General features: G+C 43.8%; 1 protein-coding gene and 1 non-coding gene across 2 annotated transcripts in view; both read left to right on the top strand.

Annotated features, from left to right (window-relative positions):
* The window catches only part of LOC126188047 (trypsin-7-like), a 29484-nt gene extending 14627 nt beyond the window's left edge, over positions 1-14857 (top strand). The window contains exons 4-7 of the mRNA XM_049929479.1: positions 4497-4705; positions 7138-7343; positions 10564-10621; positions 14581-14857. Coding sequence (XP_049785436.1) covers positions 4497-4705; positions 7138-7343; positions 10564-10621; positions 14581-14705 — 598 coding nt within the window. The 3' untranslated portion in view covers positions 14706-14857. The remainder of the gene's footprint in view (positions 1-4496; positions 4706-7137; positions 7344-10563; positions 10622-14580) is intronic.
* An 876-nt stretch (positions 14858-15733) lies between these two features.
* On the top strand, positions 15734-15808 carry Trnas-cga (transfer RNA serine (anticodon CGA)). Its single transcript has one exon. It is a non-coding gene; the product is annotated as a tRNA-Ser (tRNA).
* The last annotated feature ends 6291 nt before the right edge of the window (positions 15809-22099 follow it).

Below are 22099 nucleotides of genomic sequence, written 5' to 3'. Positions count from 1 at the left end.
GCATCATCCGCAAAAAGCCTCAGTGAACTTCCGATGTCATCCACAAGGTCATTTAGGTATATTGTGAATAGCAACGGTCCTACGGCAGTCCCCTGCGGCACACCTGAAATCACTCTTACTTCGGAAGACTTCTCTCCATTGAGAATGACATGCTGCGTTCTGTTATCTAGGAACTCTTCAATCCAATCACACAATTAGTTTGATAGTCCATATGCTCTTACTTCGTTCATCGAGCGTCATTACGGCGTACGTAGATCAGTGTCCCGTTATTTATGCGAATTACATGACCTGTGCGTAGACTTCTAATGCAACACATCTCCACAAACCTACGAACCAGCTGTCGGATCTGTCATACGCGCAATCACTGATTTATTTCTTTCCAAAGACGAACAAAAAACGTTTTGAGCAGGTGGTCATGATGTCTTGGCTCATCAGTGTGTGTCGCCCTGTGACGTCGATGGCGCCTGCTACTGTGCGAGGCAACTTGGCGACCGCTAGTGTTGGGTCCGCCCGGCAGGTGCCGTTTCGCTACGCACGGCGCGGCACTGACCCCGTGGCGGTCGCGTTGCCAAGGTCACCACACCGCACAGCACGCCAGTTGCCCCGCGTGGCGTGCGCGCGGCCTCTCCGCTTTGTCAGCCACAAAAGAACACTTCGCGAGCTCTCGCCGCACATACCGTAGTCCTCTGTCTAGAGCGCAAAGGCCGTACTTACCTTCCTACCTATCATGCTGAGGGCTACGATCTACAGATGTCATGTGAACGGAAAGACAGGAGTGAATTACATTACCGAGTTGTTAATGACCTAGAATGCTGTCCTTTCTGTACTGTTGTGGTTTGCACTTTCCTTGCTACATTCGCACGTTGAATCAATCACGTGACTTTTGAGTTAAGACCGTTGTGATGAGTGCGTGTGCAATATGTACCTGCATTTCAGTCGTTAATGATGAGAACGCTCCAAGTAGAGAGTGAAATGGGTCCAATATTGACTACATTCTCGATAAATACACATAAATCACAGACAGTCTTGTTATAAAGGGGCTGAACAGCATTTAGACGAACACCTTCTTTCTCAGGACATGTAGTTAATACGCCGATTTGAAAGGAGATAATAATGTTTTTGTATTCCATGTTTACAGGCCTTGTCGTAGTAGCTAAAATCTGCTGTGCCTCACCTAAATGAAGCATTTTAAAGGGATTAACTAGAACGGTAGCAGTTTTAACTGACTTATTGGAGGAATGGCGGCAAGGTTCCATTGTGAAAGCAGTCTACATCTACATCTACGTGATTACTCTGCTACTCACAATAAAGTGCCTGGCAGAGGATTCAATGAACCACCTTCAAGCTGTCTCTCTACCGTTCCACTCTCGAACATAATAAGTAGTTCCCCTTTGACAGCCAGAGAGCTGAGCTGCTCCCGTCAACAATATAGCAAACGAAGGATGGAAGATTAGTGTTTAACGTTCCGTCGACATTCCACTGTGCTGTCACTTACGCTATGCAAAGCTGTGTCCATGCCCGTCCTCAAGTAGGAAATTTTTCCAGACTGTAAAATTTCTCTTGTTTCAAGAAAAAAAGTATCTCTTTCTGTAATTAAAGTTAAACAAAAAATTTTTGACTTGCTTAGAGATACCCCACATCTGGACGTTAGAGACTTTAAAGTGATGTATCGCCGTGGAGGATTGAGAAATGTGGAGGTTGCGGAGGTTGTTTCTAGACAGTGTTTGTGGCAAAAACGTTGCAACTAGACTTTAAACGTCAGATGCTTATTTCTTTTATAGCAACAGTAGCTAGAGACGTAGCAGCAGTGCACTCCCACAGCGCCATCGACGCAGGGTATTATTTGGTTCGATTCCCGGCGGGGTCAGGGATTTTCTCTGCCTCGTGATGACTGGGTGTTGCGTGATGTCCTTAGGTTAGTTAGGTTTAAGTAGTTCTAAGTTCTAGGGGACTGATGACCATAGAAGTTAAGTCCCATAGTACTCTGAGCCATTTGAACCATATTATTTGGTGGCTATCCGCAGCACAAATATTTATTATCTACATTGAGGAATGAAAGGTAAGGGTCAATGGAACTAAAAAGCTTATTAGCTTGAAAAGTTGTAAATGTAATGGAACGTGGTGGTACGGGGCGATGCGTCCTCACACCGGCGTTGTGGCTAGGAAACCTGCGTCCTTACAAGTTTACACGCGAAGTCGACATGAAACTGTTAAGACTATTAAATTTTGTTATTATATTTGTCATCTATCACGAAAGATATTACCTGTTCAGCAGCTATCGCATCGTCCACGACTGTGAATGGACATTTGCTCATTCCAAGTTCTCGTGTTACTTTTCGCAAGAGGAGTATACTCCTTGAGAAAATGGTTTACCATCTGTGGGATATCATACATACGTACATCAGGACGGGCTCGTGGCTGAGTCTGGTGTTGCCGATGAGAAGGCCTGTACCCTCTATTTCTAGTATTTCACCTATCACTGGTTCCTAAATCAGTTCATTAGCCTGTTCTTTTCTTGGTGTACCACGTGAGACGGTGTGTACATAATGCGATAGTGATTCTGCCCTGTAGAGGTGAGTGTAAGATCTTGGATATTGGAGACCAAAATCTCACGGAGAAGCGCTTCTCTGTCGCTTGTAGGCAGTTTATGGAGATGATGTACACTAGGAAAATCATAGCTGGAAGACTTCCGAAGTTTTACAAGATTCTAGATATGGCTACAAACGTAACGTATGTTCTGTAGAGAGCATTGTTCGTGGCTCCTGTGTATGTAAAAACGTAACCAAAACAAAAGTCATTACGGACGTTGTCACTGACAAATGACTGCTTTGATTGCTGCAGTTGTGGCCCAGCTTCGCTCATACTAACGAAGCTGGGGCGAGTGTACTCTTGTATTATTTCGCAAAACTCCACTTTTATGTTATATTTTGAAATTCCTGTGGTCTATAGGTAGCGTCTTTGGCTGCTAATCGAAAATTCAGGGGTCTGTGAAACTCTGCCGGCTCCTTCCCCCTTTTTGAAAAGGTCTTTGGCAGAAGAAAGGTAACTGCTCGGATAGGAAGTCTTCGGCAGTTATGGGATGATTTTTGTTCAGAAGCTTAGCAGAAGCTGGGCTAGAACGCGGGACCCAGGACGTTTCGATTACTAGTCTAAGATTCTACCTCTAGACCCTGAATAGCTTCAGTAGGGGGTTAGAACCCAGTTACTCCTAAACTTTTGAGTAAAAATCGTCAGGAATGGTGGCAATGGCAAAGGAGTAGATAGATTTTTTTAGGGGGGAGGGGGGGGGGAAATAGACATTTCGTAGACGGGATTGACGTGTAATATCAACAAGTCATGAATATTTGTTCATCAAATGCTACCCACAGCATCTGACACTGGCCACTGCAGGCCGAAACCAGTTACTATTGTGTCACAAAATTTGATTTATCAGAATAAAAGAAGCCTTGTAGCGGATAGAGTTTCAGTGGCTTATTTTGCTCTAGGGGTAGGAAACTGTCCTACTGTCCTTAAAAGGTGGAAGAATCAGCATCGACGTAGCAAGGACGTAAGGATGCAGAACGCAATGGAAACCACTATATTGTACACACATAATGTGCATCCGCAGGAGATGTGGCCTGTAGCTGAAAAAGTGTCGTGATGATCTGTCTCTCCATTGGCATAATGGGCTAGACCCCCTTTTGGATCTCCGGGAGGGGAAAGCCAAGAGGGAGGTGACCATGAGAAGAGGACTGAATAAACAATAGGGTAAAATTCTACGAGTCGGAGCGTGGAACGTCAAATGCTCAGCATAGAGACAGTTGGGGTCAATGAAGCGAAAGGGAAAGAAGACAAGGATTTACCGTCAGACGAGTAGAGGGTAATATCAACAACAGCAGAAAATGGTGTAAAGAGAATAGAATGCAATTAAACTGTCTATATAAGGGCAGCGTTCGTGTAGTTGGAGCACCCATTTACGATCTCCGATGGCTGCAGCTTTTCCATTCCATTGTTAAATTAAGTCACTTCAAACGATTTTGGCTTTCTTCAGCAAAGCCATGACTGTTTTCTTCCCTCATTGTCGTGCAACCGAGATATTTCTACATCTGTAATGATCTCGATTTCGACGGGGTGTAAAATTCAAAATGTTCGTTCGCAACCAACGTTTCATTGCAGACACCAAGAACTTCCTCCATTTGCTTACCTGGCTAATACGTCATTCTAACGTTAAAGTGTATGAAACGTGAAATGTCTGGAGAATCCTTGTAACGCTTTCCAGCATGCAACGGTTTTGGGTTGAGATCCTTCTTCGCATTTCTGCTTCCGATGATGTCAACCCACAAATTTTTATTCTACAACTTTGTGGCCCTTGTTAGTGGTCAGGCCTGTGCCAGAATGGAATTGTTTCTCTGATTTTCTTGGTATTCGTGGCCCCATGAGCTAGCCGGGTGCCCTATGGCCTAAGCACCCTGTTGTCAGTGTGTACTTAACTGTATGTGACGTGACGGCGTGCGCAGACTGCGGTCGCAGGACATCCTGGTGACGCTGGGCGAGCACGACCGCGGCGTGCAGAACGAGAGCGCCAGCCTGGAGCGCGGCGTGGCCGACTGGCAGCGGCACGACAACTTCTCCATCTTCACCTTCAACCACGACATCGCGCTCATCCGCCTCGACAAGCCCGTCGACTTCGGCACCAGCGTGCGCCCCGCCTGTCTCCCCGTAGACAGTGAGTATCGCGTTTTACACTGCTCGTAGGTGTAAGAAAACTTACAGGCTGACTCGAAGCCGCCACAACACACTCATAATGAAACAAGAAATGAGCTACACGGAGTGAGTCAGCTACCCCTACCTATTTGATTTATGCAAACGTCAACGTCTTCAAAAAACCATGCACGAGATTTCAATATTCTCTCACCCGTTACACCCAAATTAATAGTTCTACAGAAAAATAACGAACAGAACCTTTTTATTGGAAATCTGATGTAGCTAAATTTTCAACTGGGATATTTTTTCGCTGGATTTCGATTTATTCGAGGGAAAAGCAGTTAAAGGTCTGTTTTGTATGTTTTTCTTGAATAAGTCAAAGGCTGCGACCTCTAGCGAAAACGTCTCCCAGTGGAAAATTTAACTACATTAAATTTTGTACAAGAAGGCCCCGCTGTTTTTTTTTTATGTAGGACTAATAGTTTGCACGTAGCGAGCCTGACAATATGAAAATCTTAAGCGTTGCTTATGAGGGCGTTGTGGGTTGCATAGGTAGGGGCAGTGCCGGCAGGTGTGGTCGAGCGGTTCTAGGCGCTTCAGTCTGGAACTTTTGCGACCACTAAGAGTAATCGCCCTCACTAGCGTTGGTCGCAGGTTCGAATCCTGCCTCGGGCATGGATGTGTGTGATGTCCTTAGGTTAGTTACGTTTAAGTAGTTCTAATTTCTAGGGGACTGATGAACATAGATGTTAAGTCCCATAGTGCTCAGAGCCATTTGAACCAACCCATAGTGCTCAGAGGCATTTGATTTTTTTGCAGGGGCATCTAAATCACCCTGTGTACGAACTGGATGTTTCTACATGATGTGCACAAAAGAGGGCAAGAAAGTATGTCACGCATCTTAAGACAGGCAACCCACTTTGCAACATCTGCCACATGCATGGATGTGTAAGATGGGTTGCATTAAAAATTTCAGAACCTGATTTAATTTGATCACCTTGTAGAAGGCTGTACTGTGGTTTTTGGTACTTGAGGAGTAGATGCACCACAGTATTTTAAAGTAGCCCTCCCCCAAGCAGTTATTGTAGGCTCAGGAAGTGAATGAACCTTCTGCTTGACAACGGGGGGGGGGGGGGGGGGGGGCTTTTCATCAGGGAACTATATTTGTTAATGTGATGATCGCAACAAACTTAATACTGCACATGGTGCATAGGGAGAAAATTTCTTGTGTCAACAAGTGCTGGTGCAATTTCTACAAACGAGATGAGCTCACCGTTAAAAGAAAGGTTAGAGACAGAGGAACGTCAGTCGAAGCCGGCAGTTTGTGATGTTTAGTACTCATTTTAAAAATAATTGTCCTGGGAGCAAATGTTTGATTTAACAGTAGAGTTTTAGAGTTTTAGAATTGAGCAATTATGTTTGATTTAACAGTAGAGTTTTAGAACTGAGCAATTGTATATGGTTTGACGAAAAATGTGTTTCAGGTTTACAGTGTATGCAAATTTTGAGCATGTGAACATATTGAAAAATAACATCTCTAGAACATTCGTCATTACAGTGATGCAGTGACTTAAGATGAAAACTACTGCATCTTTCAAGTCATGCTGCCGTATGGAATATGTGATGACGTTAGAAAAACATCCACTTAACCTCCGCTGTAATAACTTACTTCTCCATAACTGGTTTCGAAGTTTACAGCATCATCAGATTTTGAGACAAGGTACATGCTGACTGTTTCTTCAGTGTATTAAATGGAAGAAGTTTCGCATTCAGTACCGCAACTCAAGCCAATATAGAAGAACAAGACAGTTTTCTGAGGGGATACATTTTTAAAAATCCATAGTATAATGCAATGTATCTTGTGATTGACTCAAGAGGCCCTTTTCAAGAAACCACAACTGTTCACTCTTCGCACGCAATTATCCCGGCACCGATTTGAGAGTTTCTGCGGGTGAAATGAAATGTCGTGTGGGTAGGGCCTCCCGTCGGGTAGACCGTTCGCCAGGTCCAGGTCTTTTGAGTTGACGCCACGATTTGCGTAGCGACGAGCATGAGATGATGATTAGGACAACACAACACCTAGTCCTTGAGCGGAGGAAAATCTCCGACCTAGCCGGGAATCGAACCCGGGCCCCTTGGCATGACATTCCGGCGCGTTGACCACTCAGCTATCGGGGCGGACGTTTCTGTGGGTGATGGAGCTCCAAGTGATGCTGTGTTGCGCAGGTGGAATCACTGGTAGTCGATGACTCGCTGCCGGTATTTATCAGGGGTATTTGATTCCTACAGTAGCTGAATTTGCAATTTATGTGAATCATATATAGTTATCGAACAACAGGTGCTGATATGTGTGATACAGCTGAGAATTACAGCAGCGTGTTTAGAATGGTTTTAAAGGAAAGAATGAAAATATTGTGTTACTGGACGGGAAATGCAGTAGGGCGCGTTTTGCAGACACGGCGGACTACACGGACCGCGTGGCCATAGTGACCGGTTGGGGCCGCGTGGAGGAGCGCAAGCCGACGTCGGCGACGCTGCGCAAAGTGGCGGTGCCCATCATGTCCATGGAGAAGTGCCGGCGCGCCGGCTACCCCAGCGAGCGCATCACCGACAACATGATCTGCGCCGGCTACCCGCAGGGCAAGCGCGACGCCTGCCAGGTACGTAAGCGCCGGCAGGCGCTCTGGTACTGCCCGTGGATCGTCCGCTACGGCTTTACACTTCACGTGACACTTTTAGGTTAGGCTAGGTTAGATTAGGTTAGTTGTGTTCGATTATCGTATGCATTTCAAGTTATAATTTCACTTTTCTTTTTCACTGAGTCAATATCACTGCACTCATGCTAAGACAGTTTGGGATATGTTTATTTTTTATTTCATGTACAACACCAACAGATAAAATAAAATTTTTTGCGACCACTAAGAGTAATCGTCCTCACCAGCCCTGGTATTGCATCTACATTTACATCTACATACATACTCCGCAATCCACCATACGGTGCGTGGCGGAGGGTGCCTCGTACCACAACTAGCATCTTCTCTCCCTGTACCACTCCCAAACAGAACGAGGGAAAAATGTCTGCAGTACAGGGTGTTACAAAAAGGCACGGCCAAACTTTCAGGAAACATTCCTCACACACAAAGAAAGAAAATATGTTATGTGGACATGTGTCCGGAAACGCTTACTTTCCATGTTAGAGCTCATTTTATTACTTCTCTTCAAATCACATTAATCATGGAATGGAAACACACAGCAACAGAACGTACCAGCGTGACTTCAAACACTTTGTTACAGGAAATGTTCAAAATGTCCTCCGTTAGCGAGGATACAAGCATCCACCCTCCGTCGCATGGAATCCCTGATGCGCTGATGCAGCCCTGGAGAATGGCGTATTGTATCACAGCCGTCCACAATACGAGCACGAAGAGTCTCTACATTTGGTACCGGGGTTGCGTAGACAAGAGCTTTCAAATGCCCCCATAAATGAAATTCAAGAGGGTTGAGGTCAGGAGAGCGTGGAGGCCATGGAATTGGTCCGCCTCTACCAACCCATCGGTCACCGAATCTGTTGTTGAGAAGCGTACGAACAATTCGACTGAAATGTGCAGGAGCTCCATCGTGCATGAACCACATGTTGTGTCGTACTTGTAAAGACACATGTTCTAGCAGAACAGGTACAGTATCCCGTATGAAATCACGGCGGTGAATCGAGGAAGTACAGTACATAGTGACGAAACTAAAATGAGCTCTAACATGGAAATTAAGCGTTTCCGGACACATGTCCACATAACATCTTTTCTTCATTTGTGTGTGAGGAATGTTTCCTGAAAGTTTGGCCGTACCTTTTTGTAACACCGTGTATGCCTCTGTACGAGCCCTAATCTCTCTTATCTTATCTTTGTGGTCTTTCCGCGAAATATAAGTTGGCGGCAGTAAAATTGTACTGCAATCAGGCTCAAATGCTGGTTCTCTAAATTTCCTCAGTAGCGATTCACGAAAAGAACGGCTCCTTTCCTCTAGAGGCTCCCACCCGAGTTCCTGAAGCATTTCCGTAACACTCGCGTGATGATCAAACCTACCAGTAACAAATCTAGCAGCCCGCCTCTGAATTGCTTCTATGTTCTCCCTCAATCCGACCTGATAGGGATCCCAAACGCTCGAGTAGTACTCAAGAATAGGTCGTATTAGTGTTTTTTAAGCGGTCTCCTTTACAGATGAACCACATCTACCCAAAATTCTACCAATGAACCGAAGACGACTATCCGTTTCCCCCACAACTGCCATTACGTGCTTGTCCCACTTCATATCGCTCTGCAATGTTACGCCCAAATATTTAATCGACGTGACTGTGTCAAGCGCTACACTATTAATGGAGTATTCAGACATTACAGGATTCTTTTTCCTATTCATCTGAATTAATTTACATTTATCTATATTTAGAGTTAGCTGCCATTCTTTACACCAATCCTGTCCAAGTCATCTTGTATCCTCCTACAGTCACTCAACGACGACTTCAGATCTTCAAAATCACTGTCCTTTCATTCGTATTGTAGGAGCAACGGCTGGTTTCGAGACTTTTCTAGCAGGGATGATGCTCGAATAAACAAGTGTAAATAAAGACTTTAACGATTTTACTGGTTACAGAAAATGTATACAGTAGTCACTGTAGAAATTATAGAGAAACAGTTATCTTTCCCTATTCTTAACATTATGACTAGGTTACTACGAATTTTAGTATCTTCATCGGGCATAGTTTTAAAATTCTCGTTCTAATAACCGTCCATCAAGTCATTGCATCTGAACTTCTGTTGCTTCTTGCGCAAGATACCTCATAAATTAAAACTACCTCTTCTGCCCCACAGCGCACGAATTTCCAGTATTTGAGTACATGATACTCAATCATCATGAAGTAAAATAATTATTTTGACTGTCTGATAAGAAGCGAAACACCACCGCGCTCTGGGGTACAGTTTTGTATTTCATTTCACCCGACCGTACACCTCGCTTCAGCTTCAGAGGTCTCATGTTCGCTTTAAGGTCTCAAAATTAATCTTTCCCGGTAATATTAGACGTAATATTAGTGCTATAAAAGCATAAATAGTATCTACATTCCTAGTTACCTAACCATAGTCCCTTCTGCCACACATCTATCAGTTAAAGCAAGGAACTGCGTCCTTTGTTCTGCAGATATATCTTCAAAATCTATCCAAGTGCAGCAGAATACATTTGTCTCTGGCCTTGAAGCAACGCGATATTCTGCTTTCTTGTGCTATTCTTTTTTGTGTTTGATGGTTGAACATTTTACACTGACAGTCTGTTTTATCCTTTATCCATGGTGGAAGTTATTAGTAACCTTTCAGTCTAGATATACGTATCTCACTCGTTCAGTTGTTTACGTAACATCCTTCCCTTCTGCTTCAAAAAAATCAGCGGTTCGTTACAGGATAGTGCCCTTGAGCATAGTGCTTGCAGTCTATAAATGTAAACACGACAGTTGTCGTCGTCCTCACAAGTAGATAAATTCAACACTGAATAATATGGACTCGTCTTAATTAACAGCAGGTGGGTTTCTAAACGGATGTTAAAAGACGCCGTTGTGGCCGAGCGGTTCTAGGCGCTTCAGTATGGAACCGCACGACCGCTACGGTCGCAGGTTCGAATCCTGCCTCGGGCATGGATGTGTGTGATGTCCTTAGGTTAGTTAGGTTTAAGTTCTAGAGGACTGATGACCACAGCTATTAAGTCCCATAGTGCTCAGAGCCATTTGAACCATTCGAATGTTAAAATCATAATATACTTGTAATCAAAAACTCTCATTATGTACATCTTTAGTAGCATTCTGAGCGACTGCAATGATAATACTACAACAATTTTTTTCAGGGTGACAGTGGCGGCCCGCTCCATGTGGACAACAAAAATGGAAGTATGGAAGTAATCGGTAAGTGTTGTCAGATACAAAATTAGTTTAAACAGATTAACCTGTTACAATCCGTATCTCCATGTACTTTTAATAAAATTGAAAATGATCCATTGAACAGGGATTCAGTCATCATTATTAGTATTTCATTGGGGGTAAAGAATTACTGGGCTGCCTGGAATGTAAGAAATTCGCCCAAGCAAAGTTTAAGCCGTCTCTAGTAGTACTGGGGCAGGTTGATAGGACGTGTGTTAAGACATCAAGGAATAGCTTTCATGGTACTTGAGGGAGGTATAGAGGGAGAAAACAGTAAGGGAAGACTGAGGTTGGAAAATATCCAATGAATACCTGTGAACGATGGATGCAAGTCAAGGGCTACTCTGAGATGAAGAAGTTGCCACAGGACAGAAATCGCAGGCAGGCCGCGTCAAATGAGTAAGGAAACTGATGACACCAGCAAAATGCTGGTACTGACAGACATAGCAAACGAAGTTCGTCATCGGATAAGAGTGGTTTTTCATGATCATGTGTGCTTAATCCATTTTTAACTTCTTTTGTCTGGCCTGTTCCAATTAAACTTCAAATCCAGAATCATACTCGTTTCATTGGAGATGACAACCTTAGATGGAAATAAGCTCTCCAAATTACTTTACACTTTCAGCCTCAGATAAAATGTACGAAATATGGTTATACTATGGGAATAATTGCTTATTTTGATTATGGGTGTGTTGTAGGAAACAAATATCGAATCATGATGGACCACAGAGGTTCTGCAGTCCAACTCTCACGCGTGCAGTTTGACTTTTTCTCGGCCCCTAAGGTACTTTATCATTCCGAACTTACGTCTCTACCGTGAAAAAGCACAAAGCAGCGAGCATAAGTTACGTATCCAAGGTACGAATGCTCAAGAAAAACACAAAAATATTACGTTCCACAACAGTATGTAACTACGAAATGATTTGGCGTTTAGTACACGGCGTCAGCAATCAAAAGGTTACTGCCGCCACGATGCGAAGAGGTTAACCTCATCTCGAGCGCTAGAATATTATTGGTGAGCCGAATTTGACGTACTATGCGGTCAGTTTCTGTTGAACCAGGTCAGTGAGTTGCGGAAATTTCGGAAATTTGTGGTAAGAACCTATGGGACTCAGTAAGCTGTGCTGTATCAAAAGCCGGCCGAAGTGGCCGTGCGGTTAAAGGCGCTGCAGTCTGGAACCGCAAGACCGCTACGGTCGCAGGTTCGAATCCTGCCTCGGGCATGGATGTTTGTGATGTCCTTAGGTTAGTTAGGTTTAACTAGTTCTAAGTTCTAGGGGACTAATGACCTCAGCAGTTGATTCCCATAGTGCTCAGAGCCATTTGAACCATTTTTTTTGCTGTATCAAAAAGTTTCCATTTGAGAACGTTGCTGCAGCTTATGTGCAACGTAGCACGTCTTCGATGCGGGTATCTAAGCACGAAGACATAGGCAGGGGATTGGTGTGGCATTTGTCTAATGTACGTGCCGTAAATACAGAAACGAGAACTACGACGACATTATTACCAAATGCGTCCAAACAGGACCAACGTGCTGCTATCTTTTCTTGGCTCCCAAGGATAAACATCACTAGACATCCAACGGAGAATGAAGAATGCGTATGGGGCAGCATTTCTGTCGAAAACACCGTTGTGAGCAAAGCGTTCGCTGCTTCATCATAACGCAGTCCCCATATGTGGGAGACACTCGATCACCCGTCCTGCAGTCCTGATCTCTCCCCATGCGATTACCGCGCCTTCGGTCCCTTAAAACCAGCCTTGAAGGATCAACGATTCCTGTGGGAAAACGATATGCAGCAGGCAGTTACGGACTTCTTCGCACAGCGATTATCTTACAGGCGTCACACGAAGCTCACGAGTTTTTTCGAATTTCATTGTCTTCTTTAAGTAATTTAATGACATTGGGGGTCTCCTCAGAACTTTCACTCGGCAATACTCTCTCAATGTAGCACTGTAGTTGCTGCCTTCACATAAAAGTTTCACCAACAGCGCACATTCTCTTTTCTCGATAGCTATATCGTTCACTCACATTATGGCTTGTCAAATGCCAGCGTGTGTGTCACACCGTCATTCAATCAGTGTACAGTGTCATATTTGCACCTGGTGGCCAAAATGGAAACGATTATTTTCCAGCATAAATCGGTTCCACATTAACGCATTAGTATATGTACCAAGCTCCGCTGCCATACAATAATTACAGCGCACACTGGACCTTCCTGAGTACCTGCTTATTTAATACACTCCTGGAAATTGAAATAAGAACACCGTGAATTCATTGTCCCAGGAAGGGGAAACTTTATTGACACATTACTGGGGTCAGATACATCACATGATCACACTGACAGAACCACAGGCACATAGACACAGGCAAGAGAGCATGCACAATGTCGGCACTAGTACAGTGTATATCCACCTTTCGCAGCAATGCAGGCTGCTATTCTCCCATGGAGACGATCGTAGAGATGCTGGATGTAGTCCTGTGGAACGGCTTGCCATGCCATTTCCACCTGGCGCCTCAGTTGGATCAGCGTTCGTGCTGGACGTGCAGACCGCGTGAGACGACGCTTCATCCAGTCCCAAACATGCTCAATGGGGGACAGATCCGGAGATCTTGCTGGCCAGGGTAGTTGACTTACACCTTCTAGAGCACGTTGGGTGGCACGGGATACATGCGGACGTGCATTGTCCTGTTGGAACAGCAAGTTCCCTTGCCGGTCTAGGAATGGTAGAACGATGGGTTCGATGACGGTTTGGATGTACCGTGCACTATTCAGTGTCCCCCTCGACGATCACCAGTGGTGTACGGCCAGTGTAGGAGATCGCTCCCCACACCATGATGCCGGGTGTTGGCCCTGTGTGCCTCGGTCGTATGCAGTCCTGATTGTGGCGCTCACCTGCACGGTGCCAAACACGCATACGACCATCATTGGCACCAAGGCAGAAGCGACTCTCATCGCTGAAGACGACACGTCTCCATTCGTCCCTCCATTCACGCCTGTCGCGACACCACTGGAGGCGGGCTGCACGATGTTGGGGCGTGAGCGGAAGACGGCCTAACGGTGTGCGGGACCGTAGCCCAGCTTCATGGAGACGGTTGCGAATGGTCCTCGCCGATACCCCAGGAGCAACAGTGTCCCTAATTTGCTGGGAAGTGGCGGTGCGGTCCCCTACGGCACTGCGTAGGATCCTACGGTCTTGGCGTGCATCCGTGCGTCGCTGCGGTCCGGTCCCAGGTCGACGGGCACGTGCACCTTCCGCCGACCACTGGCGACAACATCGATGTACTGTGGAGACCTCACGCCCCACGTGTTGAGCAATTCGGCGGTACGTCCACCCGGCCTCCCGCATGCCCACTATACGCCCTCGCTCAAAGTCGGTCAACTGCACATACGGTTCACGTCCACGCTGTCGCGGCATGCTACCAGTGTTAAAGACTGCGATGGAGCTCCGTATACCACGCAAACTGGCTGACACTGACGGCGGCGGTGCACAAATGCTGCGCAGCTAGCGCCATTCGACGGCCAACACCGCGGTTCCTGGTGTGTCCGCTGTGCCGTGCGTGTGATCATTGCTTGTACAGCCCTCTCGCAGTGTCCGGAGCAAGTATGGTGGGTCTGACACACCGGTGTCAATGTGTTCTTTTTTCCATTTCCAGGAGTGTATAATCACGAGGTACACTCCAAAAAGAAAATGTAGATGCAAAGAAAATATTGTCAGTTTTCAAATCTGCTCCTGTTTATGCCTGTATGACGCCACACGCCTTAATATTGGTACTTCATTAGTCAACGGTGACGACTGGTCTCAGTTAGCTCACTTGACCTGTGCTTCCTGTACGAACGCCAAGAACAATTGGTTAACTTAGCACGCATACCCCTCACCTGCCCAGAGATCCACTCCGTTTTGGGCCAGCTGCCTGACCATGTGCCGTGTTGTGTGTGCCGCAGGCATCGTGTCGTGGGGTCGCGGGTGCGCGCGTCCCAACTACCCGGGCATCTACACGCGGGTGGCCAACTACCTGCCGTGGCTGCACCAGCGCCTCGCCGGGGACTGCCTCTGCGCGCCGCCTTAGGCACAACAAGGGGCACTGCATCCACCCGGGACAAGGAGTTCTCCTCGCACGTTTGAAGCCACGTCTCGCCTCTTCACCAACTAATTTATTCGAGCACATTAAGCAACTAAATAATTATTTGCATGTCTTAATGCAAGTATGCAAAAATTTTCTCTAAGAGAAATATTACACTCATTGTCTTACAGTTCTGATGTATTTTACTAATGTTTATTGGATCAATAAAACTGCACTGAAAGAACACATTGTTTTATGATTTTTTACGCTTACGAAGTGAGGTGGTGTAGTGGTTACTTTCCTATTTAAGATGAACCAGATTTCAACCCTAGTTTTACTATTCTGATTTAGAATGAGATTTTCACTCTGCAGCGGAGTGTGCGCTGATATGAAACTTCCTGGCAGATTAAAACTGTGTGCCCGACCGAGACTCGAACTCGGGACCTTTGCCTTTCGCGGGCAAGTGCTCTACCAACTGAGCTACCGAAGCACGACTCACGTCCGGTACTCACAGCTTTACTTCTGCCAGTACCTCGTCTCCTACCTTCCAAACTTTACAGAAGCTCTCCTGCGAAACTTGCAGAACTAGCACTCCTGAAAGAAAGGATATTGCGGAGACATGGCTTAGCCACAGCCTGGGGGATGTTTCCAGAATGAGATTTTCACTCTGCAGAGGTAAGGTAGGAGACGAGGTACTGGCAGAAGTAAAGCTGTGAGTACCGGACGTGAGTCGTGCTTCGGTAGCTCAGTTGGTAGAGCACTTGCCGGCGAAAGGCAAAGGTCCGGAGTTCGAGTCTCGGTCGGGCACACAGTTTTAATCTGCCACGAAGTTTCATATCAGCGCACACTCCGCTGCAGAGTGAAAATCTCATTCTGGAAACATCCCCCAGGCTGTGGCTAAGCCATGTCTCCGCAATATCCTTTCTTTCAGGAGTGCTAGTTCTGCAAGTTTCGCAGGAGAGCTTCTGTAAAGTTTGGAAGGTAGGAGACGAGGTACTGGCAGAAGTAAAGCTGTGAGTACCGGACGTGAGTCGTGCTTCGGTAGCTCAGTTGGTAGAGCACTTGCCCGCGAAAGGCAAAGGTCCCGAGTTCGAGTCTCGGTCGGGCATATAGTTTTAATCTGCCAGGAAGTTTTTTATTCTGATTTATTTTCTACTGATTTGGTGATGCTGTTGTGGTCTTCAGTCCAAAGACTGCTTTGACGCTGCTCTCAGTGTTACTCTATCCTGTGCAAGCCGCTTCATATCCGAGTAACTATTGCCACCTACATCCTTCTGAATCCGCTTACTGCTTTCATCTCTTGGTCTCCCTCTACGATTTTTAACTCGCACCCCCACCTCGCTTCCCACCAGAACTAAAATGGGTGATCCTTTGGTGTCTCAGAATGTCTTCCTACCAACCGGTCCCTTTTTCTACTTAGGTTGTCCCACGAAGTTCTTTTCTCCCCAATTCTATTTAGCACCTCCTCATTAGTTACGTGATACTTTTGTAGCGCCACATATTAAAAGCTTCTATTCTCTTCTTGTCTAAACTGCTTCTCGCCCATGTTTCACTTACATACATGGCTACGCTCCGTACAAATACTTTCAGAAAAGAGTACCTGACAAATATATACTCGATGTAAAATTTCTCTTCTTCAGAAACGCTTTTTTGCCATTGCTTTCTACGTTTTATATCCTCCCTACGTCGACCATCATTAGTTACTTTGCTGCCCAAATAGCAAAACTCATCGACTACTTCAAGTGTCTCATTCTCTAACCTACTTCCCTTAGCATCGTCTGATTAGATTCGACTACATTCCATTATCCTTGTTTTGTTTTTGTCGATGTTCGTCTTATATCCTTCTTTCAAGACACTGTCCATTCCGTTCAATTGTTCTTCCACGTCCTATGCTGTCTCTGACAGAATTACAATGTCATCGGCAAACCTCAAAGTTTTTATTTCTTTTCCCTGTACTTTAATTCCTACTCCTTATTTTTCTTTTGTTTCTTTCACCGCTTGCTCAATATGCAAATCGAGTAACATCGGGGATAGATTACAACCCTGTCTCACTTCCTTCTCAACCACCGTTTCCCTTTCGTTCCCCTTCGACTCTTATAACTGCCATCTGATTTCTGTACAAATTGTAACTAGCCTTTCCTTCTCTGTATTTTAACCCTGCCACCTTCAGAATTTCAAAGAGAGTATTCCAATCAACATTATCAAAAGCTTTTTCTAAGTCTACAAATGGTAGAAACGTAGGTTTGCCTTTCCTTAAACTATCTTCTGAGGTAAGTCGTAGGGCCAGTATTGCCTCGCGTTTTCCACCATTTCTTGGAATCTTCTCCGAGGTCGGCTTCTAGCAGTTTTTCCATTCGTCTGTAAATAATTCGTGTCAGTATTTTGCTGCCGTGACTTATTAATTTGATAGTTCAGAAATTTTCACACCTGTCAACACCTGCTTTCTTTGGGATTCGAATTATTATATTCTTCTTGAAATCTGAGGGTATTTCTCCTGTGTCATACATCTTTCTCGTCAGATGGAAGAGTTTTGTCATGGCTGGCTCTCCGAAGGCTAGCGGTAGTTACAACGGAGCGTTGTGTACTCCCAGGGCCTTATTTCGACTTAGATCTTTCAATGTTCTGTCAAATTTTTCACACATCATCATATCTCCCATCCGATCGTCTACGTCTTCTTCCATTTCTATAATATTGTTCTAAAGTACAACTCCCTTGTATAGCCCCACATCGTTTCACCTTTCTGCCTTCCCTTCTTTGCTTAGGACTGGTTTTCCAACTCCGCTCTTGATATTCATACAGGTGGTTCTCTTTTCTCCAAACGTCTCTTTAACTTTCCTGTAGGTGATATCTATCTTTCCCCTAATGATATATGCTTCTAAACCCTTACATTTTTCCTCTAGCCATTCCTGCTCAGACATTTTGCACTCCCTGTCGATCTCATTTTTCAGAGTTTGTATTCTCTTTCGCTTGCTCCGTTTACTGATTTTTATACTTTCGCCTTTCTTCAATTAAGTTCAGTATCTCTTGTGTTACGTAAGGATTTCTACTAGCCCTCGTCTTTTTGAGATGTCAGTTATACTACTGTATATGGAAGACGAAGCGATTGGTACCAAGTGAATTCCGAATCAAACAATTGGGAGGATGTGGAACTGAAGTTAGTAGATCCTGTTGTGAGAGTGTCCATAGAAACTCGCAGGAAAGTTGGGCAAGAGGGCTTGTGGGTATTCTACCCGACAGAATTTTACCGCATTTACATAAAGAACTCAGTATTTCACATTTATCTCTCAATATTCTTGTCCTGTACAAGGATATTTACATTGGGCTTTCAAAATGATGAGCAAATGTTCAGCTTAGATTATGCCGATTTTGCTTTAAAATTTTCTACTAGCGCGTTCATCACTATTTCTGATTTGGGAAATAGGCATTCCCTGTAGGAAACATTTGCACATAGCAGTGAAAAGACATGCGTATGTGCGAAAATACATGTAAAGCAATCCGAAAATAGCTCAAACTAAGGAGCATTACATCTTAGCAAAGAGACAACTTCATAGTAAAATAATCGTCCATTCCTCATTACTTACGAGTACCTATCTACTTAAAGCTAATGAATCAGTGCATAATCTAGGCTCAAGGATCTCATTTTTCAAATATGGATTGGCGGAACATGCTGCACCTACACCTTAAGATACTGAACCCATTGAAAATATTTATATTTCATGGTGAGTGTCCTTCTTGAGTTCATACTAGTTTCAACTACTTCAAGGTCTTCGTTAAGCGACAATTTCTTTGCGTAAATGAAGGTAAAAAATAATTTAACTGCCCACTACAGAATAAATAGCAATTGAGGGAAAAGTGAAGATTACTTATTAGACTTTGTCTGAAGAAAACATGACTCCTTTCTCAAACACACTTTCCACTTTGACACCTCAGTACTTTCCATCTCAGTTTCCGTTAATTACACATTTAAGCACGTTGTACCTACAGTAAGACAAATCACGAAGTAATTTCTTTACATACGCAGTGTTTTATGTAATGCTTCACAAGACCTTTTGTGCTATAGTAATTTAGACAGTAAATAAAAGCAGTATTCTCACAGTCAACAAAATCTGTACATTTTACAGCAGAATTACTTTACGTAGTGAGCTGTTCCTTTTTACTTTTCATACATACATTTTATTAATTTAAGATTCACAGTGTAAAAGGGTAGGCTTCGTTCTTTGCCTACTTCAAGTTTCACAAATGTCATTTGTAAAGAACGTTAATACATCTAACGCCTTCTCAGATCAGGGAACATGATCATTACCGTTACACATCTACATATCTTTTCAGATACTGAGGGCAGTAAAGCCATTTAATCTTACCAGCTCTAGGGAAGGCCAAAAGATAACTGCCTAGGTGTGGTATGTTGTCGTTTCGATAGCATTCTGTATAGAATAATTAAAATTTGCTATTTCTTTTATGTAAAGCAGAAGATTTCTGACGAGATTTACTGTTTCTCCAACTAAATATTTATGAACATGACCTAACCCTTTTTCGTTTGGTTCTTTTTCCTAATTCTGGAATCATCAATGAGTGCAACAAGTGTGTTCCCTACACTCTTCTTTCAGAGCGGGTTCTTTTTTAGGCAAACGTGGTAATGGGCTTATCGTTTCGTTGGTCTCCTTATGGCTATTAAGCAATTCCGCAGGTGTGTACGGTGTTGTGTAAATAGGTACATTATTTACACTATTTCCTGGTGGGTCAATAAATTCCACCCATTGTGTGTTTTGTACTAGCATAAGTTCTTATATAGCGATTAAATTCCCTGATAATGCCTTCAGCCGGGACATTGAGGGTGGTATAGCGATAAACGAATCTGCTTAATACTTTGTCCTTTTAAAAGTCTTTCCGTCTCTTGCAAGTAAAATTCGACACATTATGTAATGTTTGAGGATCCTACTAATAACAGTATACGAAGCCGTCGATTTTGTAGCATACAGCTTGCCATATCTTGAAAAAAGGTCATACAGGTCTCCTAAATACTGAAAACCACCTCGTCCGGCGCTGGCCCACTGACAGCAAGAGAGACAATTTCTTGTGGCCGTGTAGATAAGAAAATGTAATTCCATGTAGCGTCACTTAAAGTCTTTGCTTTTTGACACAGTAAGCAATTTTTTAACAGCTGTCCAACATTCCTTCACATATTTTGAAAGTAGCAATATAAATTCACTTTCCTTAAACATTTTGTGGCAGCATAATGACCCTAAACATGAAGCTTACGCCAGACTAAGGTTTCTCTGTAAGTATTTGGAACGCACACACACACACACACACACACACACACACACACACACACATACATATCAGTTGTCATCTGTAACATTACGTCTGTAGAATAAAACGTTGTTTTGAGTTTTGTAATGCTGTAAAATTTTCGCAGGTGGCTTGAGTTTTTATTTTATTCCATCTCGGATCTGCATCTTGCAATGTAGCCACGTTGTTACATCTACGTGGTATTGTCTATAATGTCTCTTTCATCAACTAAATTCTGTAATCAGTTATTTCCTCTGTCCAATTCGAAATATCGGTAGACGCCTCAAAACGTCAGCCACAACAGCTTATCAACACAGGGTTACTTTGTCTAGGAGATCTGGTCCGAGAACTGTATGCAGTAGCAAAATATATACACCAGAACTTACGTTAAGTTAAAATGGTAGAACATGAAATTAATAACTTCTGCTAGTGTGGACAAAAACTATATATTTCCTAGATTCATTGTTCGAAAAGACCTGCCAATAGGAACAGCGGGGATCTTGGATAGTCAAATAGCGTACTGCATGGAAATTTTTTTATTGCTCTTCTAGATTTTCTGTTTGCATACGGATTGGTATTATTTTATTAATAGCACACGCATTCGGAAAAAAGGCGAATTTGGCCATTACGTAATTTCCACCGAAGCACCCGTCTTGTGTCTCGATCAACAGTTTCGTTTCGTCCACTGAATGGAGTAAGATTTACGACAGATTGGGTCGTGTGGCATCGCGTCCATGTGGTACACCAAGGAATTTATTAGCACCAGGTTTCTCCTCAAAACCACATAAAAACTTGAAAAGAGTGTTTCTGAAATAGCATTCCTATTGTGTATACAAATGAGAAAATTGCATTACGCTATCTTTTGTATCTGCTTTGTTATTATCATTTTCATCGTAGTGGGTTGAGAAGAAATCTGAAGATGTTCTCTTCGCCTTTAATAATTTTACATTAATTCCCTGGTTATACTAACAGTATTTCCACTGGTGGTTTGTATTAAATCTACTTCAATACCTTCGCCCTCGACGTGTATGTATCACTTGCCCAAAGAAAAGTCCGTTTCTTAGAAAAACTCCATACACAGCAAGCAGTAGACGATAGGATTTTTTAGAATCAGGAACGGGCATAAGGTCACTCCATTTCCAATGACAATATTTACTTGTGTCTGCTACTTGAAAGGTTTTGCACCGAGGAGATCAGCAATTCGTCTACTTGTTTAATCTTTAGAACATTGATAGTGGCACTTGTGACTAAAACTATTTTCGTAGGAATTTTTCCTACTATGACATGTATTGAGGCTTGTAGTGAAACCTGTGTATGTTTAGTGTGCAGAGGCTGGTCCATAGTCAGATCAACTCAGATAAGAAGCGTCGTTATACCTTAAGATACTGACGTGATTCCTTTGATTGCCCAGTCCTCGATAGGACCGTCATTGGAGGGCTTAATAAGGTTTACAGTAATCTGCCACAACTTAAGTTTGGGTGTCTGACTGTGGTTTATGTAGCACAATGCGGATATTTACGAAAAAGGCACAATTCTGCCAGCTAGTGTCAAGCGGACCAAGGGGCATCTGCTTATTTTTTTATGTGAGTAATCTTTATTCTCATTCTGACTGGAATTCCAGCGTCCATTGTGTTTATTTCTATGGAACACGCTATCCCTGGTAGCCAGGGTGGTACCAGTTAGTATACTTTCTGTTTCCTAGGTGTACTAGTCAGCATTACACTCGGATCACTTGCGACGTGACGTCACACGAGAAGCGCGACAGCTATGAGGCTGGCTAGAATGGTAATTCGGGGCTGTAACTTGGCAGCGCCATTGCAGCATACAGACCTGGGATTGCTTGTGCTGAATTAAACTTTCTTCATGTAAAACTGGAGAAAGCGATTGTGCAGTGGTTACTTCATATGATCACGACCTAGCGATAGGTTATTATACTACTGGCCATTAAAATTGCTATACCAAGAAGAAATGCAGGTGATAAACGGGTATTCATTGGACAAATACATTATACTAGAACTTACATGTGATTACATTTTCACGCAATTTGGGTGCATAGATCCTGAGAAATCAGTACCCAGAGCAACCACCTCTGGCCGCTATAACGGCCT

Source organism: Schistocerca cancellata, chromosome 5, assembly GCF_023864275.1.
Source record: "Schistocerca cancellata isolate TAMUIC-IGC-003103 chromosome 5, iqSchCanc2.1, whole genome shotgun sequence".
Taxonomy (NCBI): domain Eukaryota; kingdom Metazoa; phylum Arthropoda; class Insecta; order Orthoptera; family Acrididae; genus Schistocerca; species Schistocerca cancellata.
This window is presented reverse-complemented; position numbering and strand designations above follow the sequence as displayed.